At 48.2% G+C, this 17,844-nt stretch overlaps 1 protein-coding gene across 1 annotated transcript in view; it reads left to right on the plus strand.

The window, feature by feature from the left end:
- ATP12A (ATPase H+/K+ transporting non-gastric alpha2 subunit) overlaps window positions 1-17,844 on the plus strand; it is a 47,688-nt gene that overhangs the window by 418 nt on the left and 29,426 nt on the right. Inside the window, exons 2-7 of the mRNA XM_063792169.1 lie at window positions 250-305; window positions 2,024-2,222; window positions 3,562-3,677; window positions 9,296-9,384; window positions 14,614-15,236; window positions 15,870-16,095. Coding sequence (XP_063648239.1) covers window positions 250-305; window positions 2,024-2,222; window positions 3,562-3,677; window positions 9,296-9,384; window positions 14,614-15,236; window positions 15,870-16,095 — 1,309 coding nt within the window. The remainder of the gene's footprint in view (window positions 1-249; window positions 306-2,023; window positions 2,223-3,561; window positions 3,678-9,295; window positions 9,385-14,613; window positions 15,237-15,869; window positions 16,096-17,844) is intronic.

Below are 17,844 nucleotides of genomic sequence, written 5' to 3' on the forward strand. Positions count from 1 at the left end.
ATTATCTGCTGTATTCTCTTACAATATAGCAAGCTAGAGAAAAGAAAATGTTATTAAGAAAAATTATAAGGAAGAGAAAATACATTTATAGTACTATACTGTATTTATCAATATTGTGAATTTGCATGGTCTGTTTACAAGATGAGTTGTCTGAAATGATGGCAACTGCAGCTGCAGACCTCAGTCTATGGTACATAGCAAGCAATTCAACTGTTTCTTGTAATGTCATTATTTTTCTCTGCTTTTCAGGAGTACTTCCAGCATCACTAGTCACACTTTGTATGGGTCCCATGGTGTTAATCAAGGTATTGCACTCAACACGATGAAAAATACACAGGAATCCTGAGAGATCACCTTTTACCAATGGAAATTTGCAATTTACTAGAGAGATGAACTGCTCATGTGGAGACGATGAGCGTCACACAGCGTTTTTTTTTTTTTTTGAGATGGAGTCTCGCTCTGTCGACTAGGCTGGAGTAGTGCAGTGGCGTGATCTCAGTTCACTGCAAGCTCCGCCTCCCAGGTTCACACCATTCTCCTGCCTCAGCCTCCCCAGCAGCTGGGACTACAGGCGCCCGCCACCACGCCCGGCTAATTTTTTGTATTTTTAGTAGAGACGGGGTTTCACCGTGTTAGCCAGGATGGTCTCGATCTCCTGACCTAGTGATCTGCCCGCCTCGGCCTCCCAAAGTGCTGGGATTACAGGCGTGAGCCACCGCGACTGGCCCCACACAGCGTTTTAAGCAGATACACACTTGAGCTCACACTTGAGCTCACCGCTAGCAATGAAATGATTACAGCATTACAGTAAGCACTGCAGCTGATTTTATGCAGTTATGATTTAACTGCATCTTTATGTTTGTTTACATTCTCCTGACTGCAAATGGTCCCATATATTCTAAGTTTTGATAAATTTTAACTTCTTATTATAGATTTCTATATATTGTATGGGAGTAAAAGATAAAATAAACTAGTATCTACATATATTTTATGCATCAATGACATATCTAACTTTTTCTTAATTTTTTTGATATTTCTAGGCTATGCAATTCATTAGTGAGCTTTTTCTAATTGTCACAAATCTCAAAAAAATTTTCCAATATATTTATTGGAAAAAAATTCTGTATAAATGGACCCAGGCAGTTCAAACTGATGTTGTTCAAGGGCCAACTGCATACCTGCCTGAGGGGCATGTGGCAAGGGTGAGATGAAGGTCCTCCGCGGCTTCCTGGCGTGTGTGTAATACTGGGTCTCCACCGAGTTCCCAAAGCAGGCCATCTATGAAAGAACCTTCAGGCTTGAAAAGACAGAAAACGTTTTCATAATTTATTGGTTAGATTCTGTACATGCTAATGATATACTTACTGTTATTAATTATAGCTGGACTAATCAACATCTTCTTTCAGATTTAACATGAACTTACCAAAGCCAAGCTTGATTTTCCAAATCAAAAACAAAGTGGTCTTCTAGAGTGGGCACTTCTGTTTGAGAAAATGCTCTTTTGAGGGAGAGTAGGGGGCCCTAGAAGGGCTAACAATAGCAGGCAACTCTCCAAGTAGGAGGAGAAGACCATCATATACAACTTTGTGGAATGTTTCTGTCTTTATGACAACGTTGCAGGACTAAGAATTCATGGCACACAGTTGCAGAATCATTGACAAGGTAAGCTGAAACCTCAAGAAATCACCTTTTTGTGTTTCTCCCTTCTTATACATTAATAGTCCTAGTCAAATAATCTGATTCCATGTGGCTGAGACCAAAGAGGCCAAGAAAACAAGGGTGTTTAGACCTTCCCTGTTCCCCAACCTCCAAATCTAGGTGATCCCATCAGCTGCAGATGTCTTGTCTTTGCTGATCACATCCAGTAAAGAATTGCTGAATATCCTACTTCCTTTTATTTTACAGAAGGAGTTTACATGCTGCATTTTCAAACAGAGTTCATAACCAATGTGAAATTTAGCGGAAGTAACTTGACCTCATGGAGTTTGTGGGAAAACTCAGAATTCAAATCACTTCCTTGCAGCCTCTCAAGTGAGTCGAAAGCAGAGCCCCTACTCCATGCTTCTCTCGCCTGGAACTCACTGTCACTGTCTGCTGGTCCACTGCTCCCAGTCACTCCAACGTGAGGAAGCCGGCTTCAGAGCAAACCACAAGGAAATCTGGTTTATGAAAATGGAGCAGTCTCCTGATAACATCTGGCCGTTCATCACTAGCTTCTTCAGGTAAACCCCACTCTAAAAAGAAATGGATCCTACAGGTCTCCTACTGGATGCACACAAATGGCTGAAAACTGCCATTTGATTTGATTTATTCTCTATACACTAGAAGTTCTCTATGTGGTTTGTTGGGCTAATGAGCCTAAGGAGATTGTATTAGGGTTCTCCAGAGACAAAACAAATAGGATGTTGAGAGAGAGAGAGAAAAAAGAGAGAAAGATTTGAAGGAATTGGCTCACATGATTGTGAGACTGGCAAATCCAGTCTGCAGGAGAGGCTGGAGACCCAGGCACAGTTGATGTAGCTAAAGGCCAAGGGCAGTCTGAAGGCAGAATTCCCTCCTCCTTGGGGGACCCAAATGTTTTAACTTCTTTAACTGATTGGGTAAAGCCCACCCCCGTTATGGAGCAGACTCTGCTTTACTCACATCTACTGATCCAACTGCTAATCACATCTGAAAAACACCTTCACAGAGACTTCCAGATTGGTGTTTGGACAACTGGGTACCGTGAATTAGCCACATTGACACGTAAAATAAATCTTCCCAGAGATTCATGTAGAATTCCCAGAGAAGGGAAAGGTTGCATCAAAAGTGAGTGGAGTGGCTGAGCCGAGACAAGTGTGTTCACTTCTGCAGGGCATGCCTTTTTCACTGCTTGCTGAGGCTGAGGGGATGATGCTCTCGGCAGAGGAGCCGGTATCCAGTCCCTCGGAAGGGGAAGGCTCAGGGCATAGCCCCCAGCCTGACTCCTCCTGACTAGCCTAAACCCTACCCACACTAGTCTTTCCTAGGTATGGAGGCAGGTAAAGGAGAAGAAAGATGCTCCTATGTTGCCACTCAGGTGCTGGTAAGCTTCACAGGCATTTTGTGAGAAAATGTGTGTGATCTTGGAGATCTGAGCAACTGCGATTGTCTAGACTGGGACCAACGCTGGCCCTGCAGCTGAGCAGAGCAGCCCTCCCACATGTTGATGACAGCCTCAGGCCAAACAACCTGCCACAGAGGGTAGAGAGCAATGGACAAAGCCCAGGATTCAGTGAACTGAACTGGAAAATCTTTCATAGAGATGACAGGTGCCCAGACCCGAGATGGGGGTCTATGGAATTGGAAACTGACAAAGTGGATGTAAACTGTGTCCTGCTGGCCTCATTGTCCTCTGCTAATTCAGAATCCTGATGCCTACAAGGCCCCCAGCAGCCTCCAGACACCAGGAGAGGTGGAGTCTTTCTCTTTCCTCTCCTGGGATCCAGCCCTGGCCACACCCCACAGCTCACTCCACATCACCAGACACAAGGGTTTGCGGCCACTCCCTGCAGGTTCCTGCTGAACAGCTCACTCTTCCAGGCACCACCCAGAGCTTGCAGGTGCCAAAACCTCAGCACTGACAGAGGTCTGTGAAACAGGCATTGAAGCTTTCCTGTCAGCATCCCCGGGCCAGGGACATGTTCATGAGCTAGGCTGTGAGACCATACACATTACAACACACTCTCCTGTCCTCCCAGGGACTAAGGATTTGGCCTGGACCAACCTTTGTGTGCCTGGCACCTTCTTCTCTGTGAGGGGGCACCTCCACCGGCTGCTTTCCTTTTGGTTCACTCTGGTAGTTAACCAGACATGCCTGGACAGCGCTTAATCCCGGTGCTGGACACAGTTAGGCTCAAGCTGGAAACAGTGCCATGCTGATAATGTGTTCCTCTGCCCTTGTGTAAAACACACACATGCTAGTTACATTTAAGAATGTAGAAATGGCCAGGCATGGTGGCTCACACCTGTAATCCCAGCACTCCGGGAGGCCGAGGTGGGCGGATTATGAGGTCAGGAGTTCGAGACCAGCCTGGCCAATGTGGTGAAACCCTGTCTCTACTAAAAATACAAAAATTAGCCGGGTGTGGTGGCGCGAGCCTGCAGTCCCAGCTACTAGGGAGGCTGAGGCAGAAGAATTGCTTGAATCCGGGAGGTGGAGGTTGCAGTGAGCCAAGATGGTGTCACTGCATTCTAGCCTGGGTGACAGGGCAAGACTCCTTCTCAAAAAAAAAAAAAAAAAAAAAAAGTAGAAATAATTGGAACTGTGATGACTGTGGGGTCATCCTAATTCGATATATTGCTTATAGAATGAAATCTACATCTTTATTTATGAAAAGTTTTCTGTGGATGCCAACAATACACAAGAACCAGAAGCCAGCACTTGCTAGGATGCTTCAACTTGCCCTTGGTGAGCCGTGCACCTCATCTCGGGCTGCCGCTGCTGGTGTAACTGGCTGTGCAGGCTCACCCACACTCCCACACCCCCCTTTTTCTTTAACAAGTGAAATCCTTTCTCAGGGGGTGGCTATGAGATGTTTGCCCCTTAGTCCACAGGTAGGAGCTATAAGAGCACAGCACCCCATTTTAATTAAATGCAATAAAACTACCACATAAGTACATAAAGGCAAGGCAAAGTGACAGTGTCCAGACCAGCAAGTGCTAGAGTCAACAGAGATCTTAAACGGCATCTAATCCAGGGCCCTTGACCTTAGAACACACCTCCAGGGAGCGGCCTCAGCTCCCTCTAACCACTGCAGTTAGATTCTCGGGGCTGCCCCAGCCTCCATACAGGCAGGCTGAGGACCAGTGACGTGATGTGGTCCGGGGGTTCTCAAGCCCACTGGTTCATAAGAAGCACCTGGGGAGCTTTATGAAGAAAAACCTCGAGGGCTTGTCTCAGAATTACTTGGACGTGGGGTCTGGAAATCTGTATTTTTAAAGCTCCCCAGGAGATTGTTTCAGGTTTGGGACCCATTGATCTTCTCAGCTCCAACACTGTCTGAGGCCACAGAAAGGCGAAATGTTCATTCCGTTCCCAGCAAATTCAGTGAGCAAACAAGAAAGCAGGACTAGAATTCAGGTCTACAGAACTCGCAGTTCAGCATCATTTATGAAAAATTATTATATCTCTCTCTCAAGCTAGGAAGAAACATATGCTAGTGGTCACAAAAAACTAAAACTTGTTGTTTCTACTTCATCAAGGAACACCCCCTCATCTAGAAATAAACTCCAGCCCCAAATTGAGTGTTTTCAGTTGCTTATAAGGAAGACCTTCCTAACTGCAAAAGTCAATTACTGGAATCAAGGGTGACGTGGGAGGGCTCCTTGTAAAATGATATTTGTAAAACATTCTTTCACTTCTCCAAGAGAATTGAGATGCAGAAGCCACTTTGACACGCCTGTCACTGTGGCGGTGCCTTTGAAAGACCTGAAGGAAGTACAAGACGTGGCCTCCAGGGGCACACCTCCTTCCCAGGAAGACAAACAAATGATATGGAGCCCCCAGAGGGTGGCAGGGCAAACACGATGATGCCTCAGCCCTTGGGAGAGTGGGCAGAGCGTTGCTCAGACAATGCTCCTTTAGCAAAACAAGCCTGAAAGGCAGAATACGGCTCCAAGCCCCATCCAACCCTAGAAGAAGGGAAACAGTCACCGTTTGATTTTTCTTTTAGATTTTCTAGTTCCTCGTTCCTTGGTGCTGTCGTTGGAGTGTTTTGTTGTTTCTTTTAATTTTTGTTAGTTTGCTTGGGGTTGTCTTTCACCCAAGCAATCCTTTGCTCAGTCAGAAATGAAGTATTTGACACATGGTTGCGAAGCCTGGGGCTGTTCTATAAATTCCTGGTGCTTGAGTGATTCCAGGTGTCCTGCATGAATGAGAATCTCATCCCTGTGTCTGGAGCCCCAAGCGTTGTAGAATGTGCTCCCTCTGCTGGTTCCCTCTAAACATGAAAACTTGGTTTTGAAACGGACTTGAATTACCACAGTGCTCTCTCCTCAGATCCAAGGATCTGACCTCTGCAGAGTGATTAGAATTTTCTGGCTAAAGTGATTTTTTGTTTAAAACAACAACAACCTGACTCCTAGACTCATTCAGGTTGACCACCTTAGACAAATCCGGCTCACATGGGCCCTTGGAAGAGAATGCTATGGTGAAAAGAGAAAATCAGAATATGTTTATTTTCATAGTTGGCCCAGCAACGAGCAGAGCAGGGCAGCTTGTGCAATGTCCTCAGATGTGCCCACGGACAAGCTGTAAAGGACTCACACCTAAGGTATCTAGGAGGACGAGGGCCACCGGAGTCAGCAAATAAAAACACCAGAGGGCCAGTTAAATATGCATTTCAGTGTAGTCCTGGTTACTCATGAGGATGAGGCGGGAGGATCGCTTGAGCCCACGAATTTGATGATTGCACCACCACACTCCAGCCTGGGCTGCAGAGCAAGACTGTCTCAAAAAAAAAAAAAAAAAAAAAAAGTGCATTTCAGTTAAACAACAAACAGTGTGTAAAGTATAAGTATGTCCCATTTAATACTTGAGACATAGTAATAAATCTCACAAGGCTCCCTGTGTTTCATCAGGCAACCCTAAAGGTGAGGAAAGAGGAACTAGGAGGAGGAGAAAGCTCAGTCTAGAGGCTTAAAAGGCTTTTGGATGCCAACTGCTCAAATGTGCTGGTGCCTGGAAGCTGGTGACAGCTGAGCCACTAGACCAGAGATGATAGACTGCCCCACGGAGACCCCGGCATAAGTCTTCTGTGTGGGGTGCTATTGCAAGAGCTCAGACTGGGAAGAATCTGTTCTCTGCCATCTCTGCAGGGCTGATTTAAATCTCACCATCTTGTCTTTTTTACACAACCTATTTATTATGAGACACTTTAAAGAACCTTAGTAAAATACTTTGGTCTTATCATCTTCAAAGCCTTGGTTTCAATCCCAGTGTTATGGAGCTCTTCCCTGCAGTTTTACCTCCTCCAGCCAGGCCCTGCTCCTCCATTTATCAACTGATTAATCAAATGCCGCTGGTCCTGCTTGTCTGACTTCGCCTGTTTCCCAGGCTATACTCATGCTGGTTGCATATTAACACATACTGTGCTTCAGCAGCCAGTGGCTTTATTTCCTAAGGAGACATTTCACAGGCACAAAAAGATCACCCATAAATTTACCTTTTTTCCCCTCACATGAACCAGGAGAGGGTGTCCTGAGTTTAAGCTGGGCCTTTCCCACTTCCATCTCCCTGCACCCAAGTCCACTTTAGGAGCTGGCCTGGCACCACCCAACCTACGTGAGTGGTGGATGAGACCTCAGGGCCTCAGCCACCGCCACCTCTCAGGCAGACTTTCCAAGAGAACCTGCAGCCAAGCAGCTACCAGTTTTCTCCTGGTCATCCCATGACAGCACAGTTGTTTTTTCATTCTCTTTACTTGTTTTTTTCTTGCCTAAAATCCCCAGGTGTGTTTTTAAACCCTTCACTGGCAGTGGACAGCCCACTCTGTGTGCCTTTCTGGGTTAGCAAGGACTAAGTCAGGGCCTGGCGTGTGTGAGACTGGGATGTGGGCTGTGCTCCTTCTCTTTTTTTCCCACTTCTCCCAAGAGTAAATGTCCTGTCTTTGTGAAGAGCTGATCCCAAGATCGATGTGTTCACAGAGCTAGACCAGCTTGTTTCATGCTGACTTAGATGTTGGGTTACCATAGACAGTTATTTAAAGCACCTCAGAGAGAAAGAAAGGCAGCCAAGATAATGAAGTAATCATTATCATCTGCGCCTGCCCTGGAGGGACATTGGCCCCAAAAGGACAAGGTCATTCTAATGCACCCCAAAACCCAGCCTGGCATCTCACAAGGGACAGATCTGGCATGAAAATGTGGGGGGATGAACACAGCTCTATTAACTAGAAAAAGAACCATGCCGGGCGCAGCAGCTTACACCTGTAATCCCAGGACTTTGGGAGGCCAAGGCGGGTGGATCACCTGAAGTCACGAGTTCGAGACCAGCCTGACCAACATGGGGTGAAACCCCATCTCTACTAAATACCAAAAATTAGCCGGGCGTAGTGGCAGGTGCTTGTAATCCCAGCTACTTGGGAGGCTGAGGTAGGAGAATCACTTGAACCAGGGAGGTGGAGGTTGCAGTGAGCTGAGATTGCACCACTGAACTCCAGCCTGGGCAACAAGAGCGAAAAAACTCCGTCTCAAAAAAAAAAAAAAAAAAAAAAGCGATGATCTCAAATCCTACTTTTTAAAAAATTAATTTAGATCATCGTTTAAGAATGACAGCCCCATCATTATTAGATTGAAGCTAATCTTTATGACCAAGGCAGCCAGGTCCTTTGTGACATTCTCTCATTCCCCAGCTCCCGCTTCCCTACGCAACTCTTAGAGCAGCTTGGTTCACCCTGGAAACATGGATAAATATCCATGTATCAGGGGCATGGAGAGGGGAGGAGACATAGAAATTTCTCTAACTTAGATTGGGTGACTGGCATTTGCCCTTTTCCTGGTTTCATCTCAAAGACTCTTGATAGGGCAAATAAATAGTGTCTGAAATGGTCTCAGGGAAATTGGCAGGGTGGGGGGCTCAACTGCATCTGCCAGAAGCAGTAGCCTGCTGGTACAGATCTGCTCCTGGCGGGAGCCAGCACAGGGGAACCCAGGCCGGAGTCTCAGGCTGGAACAGTTGCAGGCCAAGCAACTTCACAAAGTCAGGAGGGCTCTTGTTTTTTGTGACAGAACCTCTCATCTTCTCCTAAATGTTGTTTCCATCATGCTGCTTTCATTCTCAAGGGCCTCAAAGCACAAGGATAAAGCCCAGTGTCTGCAAAGCCCACCTGGCTTGACAGCCAGACTCCTGCTGTGCTCTGATGGGACTGTCTGCTGGGCCACCATGCACCTACCCTGGACTCTGCAGGAGCCAGTCTCCTCCTGCTTCCTTTTCTCCCACATTACACACTGCCCTCCTCCTCAGCTTACCCAGCCTTCAGAATCCACTTGAACTTGAGCCCCTTCCAGAATCGCTCCTCTTTCCTTGCCTAGAGCTCATCCCTTCCTTGCTGCTCTGAACAAAAGGTCTGACCTGTTGAGCCAGCACTGCCCTTGGGCTGGCTTCGGACTCCTCTTACGTCAATATTCTCATCTAAGGGTGATGTCTTATCTCCCCAGACAGGTTGAAAGCTCTTTCAGGGGATGGGCCTGGTATGATGCTGCACACATGTCACAAACCTCCAATCAATAGTTCAGGAATAAATAAATGTTTGTGTGTCTGTGTTTGTCCCCCCAGCTCTGGAAAGCGTGGGAGCCAATGACCAAGAGGGCAGCCTCTCACTTATCAAAGAGCCACATTCCTCCCGAGTTAACGAGCATATTTGTGTGAATAATGTTTTTTTTGTTATATACAGTTTACATACATATATGTGTTGTGTATATGTTATATGTGTTATAACTTTTTTTTTTTTTTTTTTTGAGATGGAGTTTCGCTCTGTCCCCATGCTGGAGTGCAGTGGCACGATCTTGGCTCACTGCAACCTCTGCCTCCTGGGTTCAAGTGATTCTCCTGCCTCAGCCTCCTGAATAGCTGGGACTACAGGTGTCCGCCACCATGCCCGGCTAATTTTTGTATTTTTAGTAGAGACGGGGTTTCACAATGTTGGCCAGGATGGTCTCCATCTCTTGTCCTCATGATCCACCTGCCTCGGCCTCCCAAAGTGCTGGGATTACAAGCGTGAGCCACCTCGCCCGGGCTTATATGTGTTACAACTTTCTATGATAAAAGTGGAGATGATTCACATGGGGTGAACCTGTTTTCATTCTAAGATTGAAAAACAAAAATCAAAAAACTCAGAATGAAGTTTGTTTTTCAATCACCTATTAAATGGAAAATGGTAATTTTCTGAAAAAGCATCTCATTATGGGGGACTTGGGGGAATGGAGAGATGTAGGGCAAAGGACCCAAAGCCGCAGATATGCGGGGTGAGAAGTCTAGAGATCCGAGGCCCAGCATGAGCCCTATAGTGACAACATTGTATTAGATCCAGGAAATGTGCACAGAGTAGATTTTCCATGCTCCTATCACACAGGCCCTCTCCCCGCCACCCCACACACAGAGGGTAACTGTCGGAGGGGATGGATATGTGAATTTGCTTGATAATCATAACTATCTCACTGTGCATAAGTATATCAAAATATCATGTTGTACACTTTAAATATAATAAAAAGCATCTTATTACACAACATAAGTCACAGGGAATGAAAACTGTGGGAACCTAAAGTACCCCAGCCATTGTGACATTTCGGGGGAGCTGTACCCACAGAAGGAGAAGGTGTGCCTGTCTGAGCCACTCACAGGCCCGCACCTGCTTCTGGAAACGCCACTGCTGATTCCCATCAGTCATGGTGTTTACAGCTCCAGGCAGGATCATCACTGGAGCTGACTTGCTAATTTCTGAAAAGCCAGTATTTCTTTTCTGGAGGATGTTCATATGCCAATCTCAGGATTTCCTGTGCATGAAGAAATGAGGACACAGTGTGGAAGCGTGCTTGCCTGAAGCTTTGTTTTGTTTTTTCATCCTGGCTCCAACCCCAGGCAGCCCTGCTCTCGTCGGGAGAGGAACACTGGCCGAGTCACAGCCAGGCATGCTGACTGGATACAGGTGCGTAGGGAGGGCTCCAGGTGGGGACTGTCCCATGTGTAGGAGAGGAATCCAGGGACAGGGAGAGGCCGAGTGGGCAGCAGAGGGACAGGCCAGTCGGACGCAAAGCAGGAAGTGAAGCTTCCTCTTCCCATTGTCATCTGGATCCTCCCGCTCCGTGTGGGGATCCTCACAGTCACACCTCTTTGAGCCAGCTGGTGGCCAGCCTGCGCACAGGAGGGACCTCCTGGGGCCCCCAAGGGAAGCCACACACACAAGGCCCCAACTCAGCTGCTCTCCCAGACTCTCTCCCCACTTTCTTGGCGGGTGCAAAGGGATGGAAAAAAATCTGAATAACTAATCCTAAGTAGTACAAGTTATGCCATTTCCCCCAGAGAAACCTCTTTCCTCTAAACTCTGAAGGCACTTAGAGCCCATACCAGTTAGTGCTAAATTATTTTCCCTTTTGGCCCGTTTACTATTGGTTCTTCACTAATTTGGTCTCTCCAACTCAAGTCCAACTTCCTAGAGGGCAGAGGATGGCATGATTTTAGTACCATATCTCCCCACCACCCCTATACCTAGTACAGCTTAAATACATGAAGTATATAATTTAATTAAAACAGGCTGAAAATACATATATCATGACATCCTATCCCAAATATATAATGTTCGTCAATATGAGCAGGTATAATAGAGAACCTTGGCGTGGATAGGCTTGTTTTGAAAAGCAGCAAAACCTCAAGCAGAAGCTGCTACTAGCACATGTGGGCTGAGGAAGTCTCCCGGCTGCAGCCTGGCCTCTATGGCCAACCCTCTAGGAGTCATTTGCACTGGGTGGGATCAGGGTACATTGCTCAGAACATTGTGGGTGATGGCCCTGGGACCGAACGTGTCTCAGGAGAAATCCAATTCCTGATTCTACAGGTAAGTGCCTCCAGATGCCTGCATCACAGTTACCCAGGGCCTACCCACCTCAAGGCAGAGTCGGGTATCCATATGACTAGAGGCAGCAAAGGACACGATTCTGGAGTTAGGGTTGGGGAACGGCCCCATTTTCCTTCTTTGGTAGAAGTCAACACTCCAGGACACCTGAATGGCACCAGAGGCTGCCACAAGGGCCATAGCAGTGACAGCTGAGACTAGTCCCTGGCAGAAGCCAAGAACTCTGCAGGATCAGAGAGGTGCCAGAGAACCTGACCATGGAAATGTTTTTGTCCTGCTTGTAGTAATAAACCCTCTTCCACCCTTGATACCAAAAGGAATAAGCAGCAATCTTGGGCTCAATGGCTCACACCTGTAATCCCAGTATTTCTGGGGCAGAGGTGAGCGGATCGCTTGAGCCCAGGAGTTGGAGGCCCGCCTGGGCAACATGGTGAAATCCCTTCTGTACCAAAAAAAACCCACAAAAATTAGCTGTGCCTGTAGTCCCAGCTACTCAGGAGGCTGAGGTGGGAGAATGGCTTGAGCCCAGGAGGTGGAAGTTGCAGTGAGCTGTAATCACACTGCACTCCATCCTGGGCAACAGAGCAAGACCGTCTTAAGAAAAAAATAAAGCGGCAATCTTCTCCAAGGATCAAGGGAGGGTGCCATCAGTTAGTACTTTCTAAAGCTGTGTCATCATCTCTTTTTAGCCCACTTCCCCTCCCCGCTCCCCATCCCTCAGTCAAGTCCCTAGGATCTGAGTTTGCTTTTGGAGCTTGAACTGGCCTTGAGCTCAGAGACATCTCTCTGCGGACCCTGCTTCTCTATTCTACATCTGTCCCAATAGTTGGAGCAGGGGCTGGAACAGCTTAAGGTGAGCAGCAGCCACCTGTTCCCAAAAAACCCTTAGCTTGGATTATCAGCAGACAGTGGAACATCAGTTTCGTACACATTTTGTATTTCTCACCCCATCTGCAAACCTTTCCTTTGAAGAGTATTCCAAAAATGGAACCCAGAGCTCCCCAGAAGCACACTGTTGCTTGGGTTTGGACTAGAATTTAATGTTCCCTCCAACTCTAGAGAATCCATGATGTGTATCTTTACACCAGATGCCACTAGGAGTCTTCCTGTCCCTTATCATTTTAGTTAAGAAGTGACTCATTGCTGTCATCCTTGCTTCACAGAGGGAGGAACCCAGGCTTCAGATTCTGCCCTTTTGGAACGGAAGAAGGAGGGAGAGTGGGGAAAGACCTGTGTGTGCAGCACTATGGAGACAGTTCACTATGTCGAGTACAACACATTCCCTTAGTCTCATTTGAAAGCCATGATGAACAGAGAGGTGTGGAAAATCTAAGATCACAAATATGCCATGAGAAAGTATCTTTGTTTCTACTGCTACTTTACAAAACCACGTCTCTAACTGCTAACACTTCAAATTCCCTCAAAATAAGCTTCTTTTCCCAATTGTCCCTCACCACCAACTATAGTCATGCTCTGAAATTATTATGGAAATTTAGCATCTGAAAGAAACAGGAAGTTATAATTAATTCCTAATTAGAATTGGGCACAAGCTTTTTTTTTTTTTTTTTGTGACGGAGTCTCGCTCTGTCGCCCAGGCTGGAGTGCAGTGGCGAGATCTCCGCTCACTGCAAGCTCCACCGTCTCCCGGGTTCACGCCATTCTCCTGCCTCAGCCTCCGGAACAGCTGGGACTACAGGCGCCCACCACCAGGCCCGGCTAATTTTTTTTGTATATTTAGTAGAGACGGGGTTTCACCGTGTTAGCCAGGATGGTCTCAATCTCCTGACTTCGTGATCCGCCCGCCTCGGCCTCCCAAAGCGTTGGGATTACAGGCGTGAGCCACCGCGCCCGGCCGGGCACAAGCTTATTGTTTTTCTTCTACCTTTTCTAAATGTACCCAATGCTCTTCATGTTTTCTGCCAGATGTTCTAGTCACTGCATGATGGGATTGTTACTTTTGCTGCTTCTCTGGACTCCTCACTCTTAGTCATTTTAAATATGGTCAAAATGACAATCTTTCTTACCATATTTGATATATAACTTTCAAAAAGAATAAAACTTAGCACCCTCCTATTAGTCCTTATCTAAATGGAAACTTACTAGCAGAGCATCAAGGGCCCAATAAAGTGCCCCCTCTTTTGAAACTTATCTCTACTCCCTTTCATATATTTCAATCATGTCAATTTCTTATTGTTCTTCTAAATAGGTGCTGATTACTAAACTCTATTCGTGGGTTTTATTTTTTATGTTCCTCTCCATTAATTAATATTCTTCACTGACTTTAAGACTTCACGATTCATTCTTTTAAAAGAACGTGTTTGATTTCCTCCACTGTTAACTGCTAAATATCTTTCTGATAATATTGTTTTCAGGCTATCTTTCTCATCTGGAGTAATTATGTTTCAAGTGTCAGGGGGAAATTACCTTTTCTATCCTGTGCAAAAACTCATGCTGGGCACTAAGAGCATGGAGCATGTCCCAGTTATCTATTGCTGCATAACAAACCAACCCAAACTTGGCAGTATAAAACAACCACTGCTTTAGTATGCACATCAACTTTCAGGGTCAGAAATTCTTTTCTCCTTCATGTATAGAGTCTCAGCTGGGAGTGACATAAATAGGTGGAGACAGACCTCTCCAGCCCAGTCCAGCCAACAGCCTCCGCTCCTGCGCACCCGCAGCCTGGGGCCCCAGGTTCCTGTGGTCTCACCGGCCCTAATCCTCTCATCTCTCCTCCCCACTCCCTCTCCAAATTGTTTCAGAATTCCGAATCCTTATCTGGATCCGGCAAATTAATTCAGCTACTCTTCAGAGTCTCTCAGTTATTCCCAAATTCTCTCGGAAGCTTGAATTTACCTATCTAAATCCATTCTCAAAAACACATTGGCCTTTTCTAGCCGGGACATCTCCAACAGTAGTTGCTGTTAGAAACTGCAATTTCCCCTTCTCTGCATACACATTTTTATAAATTGATTTATTGGTAGGCAAATTACATTTTTAAAAAAAGGCATGTGTGGGTTTTCAGGGAAGCCTGGACAGGACGTGGGCGCGCCGGGAGCTCGCCGGAGCAGCTGGTCCGGCTCTGGGCGCCCAGCGGGCACCAGGGCTGCACTCACCTGGATGCCGGACCCGCCCCCTAGAGACCCCGCCCCCTGGCGTTCGGCTACTAAAGGGAAGGGGATTCCCAGGGGGTCCCCAATCCCGGACTCTCCCGACCCCTAGCTGTCGGTCCCCCTCCCTGCGCGCGCGCCGGCGGGTTTCCTACCCTCCGAGGCGTCCGCTGGCCTGCGCCCTGGCGGGGACGTGGGCGGGGCGGGCGGCATTTAAGGCTGGTGCCACCTCCCCGGTGCAGCGGCTGGCGATCGGCCGCGGAGGTGCGTGCAGGGCCCGCGCCGCCGCCGGTATCTCCACCGCCAACACCTCAGCCACTGCCACTGCCACAGCCACACGAGGTCCCCCACCGTGCGCTCCGCCGCTGCAGTCCCGGATCCGCGCTCCACGCCCGCAGCCCGCGGAGCCACCAGCCCAGCATGCACCAGGTGCGTGCAGCCCCCGCGCCGGCCGAGGATGCGAGACGCTGGGCCAAGGCCCCGGGGACCGGAGCAGGCTGACGGGAAGCGAGGAAAAGGCGAAGAGGAGAAACGCCCCGTCCCGGGGCAAGGGGAGGCCGCCTTTCCTCTGAGCGTCCCCCGGCCTGGGCACCGCTTCTCTGACTCCCCGCCACGGCTCCGTGCGGCCGCCGGGGCTGGCTGGGGAAAGAAGCCAGTCCAGAGGAGCGAGAAGGGGCCAAGGGGTCCTAGGCCAGCTCCATGGCACCTGCGGGCTCCGACTCGGAGGATGGGGTGACATGGATTCGTTGCGGTCTGAAAAGACTTCCGGTTAGGGCCCCCTGATCAGGACTGAGGGTCGTAAGCTTAGTGGGTGCCTCCTCCCCAAGAAACAGGACGCGCAGCTGTTGTGTCCCCTGGGAAGGACACCTCAGAGGAAACCTCGAGGTGCCTAAGGAACCTCGAGGTTCTAAGGAAACCTCACAGCTCCTTGGAGGCATCAGTCAGGAGTTGGGGGGGTAACTTCCCACCTGCTCCACCCAGAGAAGGGTCACCCTGAGGAGCTGCTGGCTGGCCTGTGCCCACCCCGCCTCCCCTCTACACGGACGGAGAGGAAGCCAAGGTCGGCGGGAGGTGGGGGAGAGACTCCACTGTCCGACTCCCTCCGGCCTCCCCAGAGGAGGGAAGGAAAGGGAGAAGGGGCTCCTGACTCCTGCAGGTCCTGACCCCGCAGAGGGGCGCTCAGCACCTCTTCGGAAACCCCATTTGGGGCCAATATTGCACCTGGGCTTCTCTTTCAGAAAACCCCAGAAATTTACTCCGTGGAGCTCAGCGGAACTAAGGACATCGTGAAAACAGACAAGGGGGATGGCAAGGAGAAGTACAGGGGTCTGAAGAACAACTGCCTGGAACTCAAAAAGAAAAATCACAAAGAGGAGTTTCAGAAAGAACTCCATCTGGTCAGTAGCCTTAAGCCACGGGGTCCTGCCGGCTATGGCCCTTCCCCGCAAGAGCTTGCCCCTAGAACCCACCTCTTACCACAGACATTTAGTCTGAGGGATTTGAAATCCCCTTGAGATTGGTCTCCTTGTGTGTGGTGTGTGGTGTCTGCGTGGTGTGTCTGTGTGGTGTGTGTGTGGTGTATGTGTGGTGTGTATGTGTGGTGTGTGGTGTATGGTGTGTGGTGTGTGTGTATGGTGTGTGGTGTGTGTATATGGTGTGTGTAGTGTGTGGTGTGTGTATGTGTGTGGTGTGTGTGTATGGTGTGTGTGTGTGGTGTGTGTGTGATGTGTGTGTGTGGTGTGTGTATGTGTGTGGTGTGTGTGTATGGTGTGTGTGTGTGGTGTGTATATGTGTGTGGTGTGTGTGTATGTGTGTGGTGTGTGTATGTGTGTGGTATATATGTGTGTGGTGTGTGTGTCTGGTGTGTGTATGTGCATGGTATGTGTGGTGTGTGTATAGCGTGTGGTGTGTGTGTAGTGTGTGGTGTGTATGTGTGGTGTGTGGTGTGTGGTGTGTGTGGTGTGTGGTGTGTGTGTTGTGTGTGTGTGTTGTGTGGTGTATGTATGTGTGTGGTGTGTGTGTGCGCGCACGTGTGTGTGTGTGTGTGTGTGTGTGTGTTTTGAATGGTGTGATAGTATCCACCCAGAGGTCAGGGCCTCTGCAGGATTCCTGCATTCTGGTTGGAGGCAGTCCCTGTAGAACTCAGAAGGAAGAGCCTCTGATTCCAAGCCCCACAGGCATGGCCAGACCTCTCTCCCTCCAGCTGCTTCAGTGAGAGTTAAGTAACCACTTGCCAGTTTTCAACTGATTAGTAAAACTATTTGAGCTGGAACTTCTGAGGAGGAAAACCAAAGCCCCTAGGCCATGTTAGATTGCAGGTGTGAAACCGCATGGAAAAGCAGTTTCAGTGTTAAAAATGTGGAGCTTGGATTGGGAGGACCTCAGGCCCCATCAGAGTCCCACTTCTCCACTGAGCTGAAACTGGCAACAAATGACTGACCCTCACTGAAGGTCCATTTCCTTTATGTAAAATGGGAAATAAATAATTTGCTGGGGTCTATGAGGGGAAAAAATGAGACGAGGATTTTGTAATTCATGTGCTTTAGGGGATTACAATATTATTACTATTAACGAAGAGCTCTGGAGTTATTAAAACTAGTCTTTTTTTTTTTTTTTTTTTTTTGGAGACAGAGTTTCGCTCTTGTTGCCCAGGCTGGAGTGCAATGGCGCTATCTCGGCTCACTGCAACCTCCACCTCCTGGGTTCAAGCGATTCTCTTGCCTCGGCCTCCCGAGTCACTGGGATTACAGGCGCCAGCCATCACACCCAGCTAATTTTTGTTGTTTTTAGTAGAGACGGGGATTCCCCATGTTGGCCAGGCTGCTCTCGAACTCCTGACCTCTGATGATCCACCCGCCTCAGCTTCCCAAAGTGCTGGGATTACAGGCGTGAGCCACTGTGTCCGGCCCAAACTGGCCACTTTAATAATAAAACTGCCTTGGGTCTGAAATGTGACAGATTTTATCTTGGGAACACCGAAGGGGAAACTTCTACACGGAGCTTGAGATGGGCTGGATTGTCCCCACCGTCCTTGGCAGATCTTAAAGCTCTGTGACTCCTGAGGGGAGTCTCTTTTGTGCTAGAGAGCCATTTGTTAAGTATTCAGAAACTTGGCAGGCTGACTGACATCCGGTTAGCAGCTTCAA

The sequence above is a fragment of the Pan troglodytes genome, chromosome 14 (assembly GCF_028858775.2).
Source record: "Pan troglodytes isolate AG18354 chromosome 14, NHGRI_mPanTro3-v2.0_pri, whole genome shotgun sequence".
NCBI classification, from domain to species: Eukaryota; Metazoa; Chordata; class Mammalia; order Primates; family Hominidae; genus Pan; species Pan troglodytes.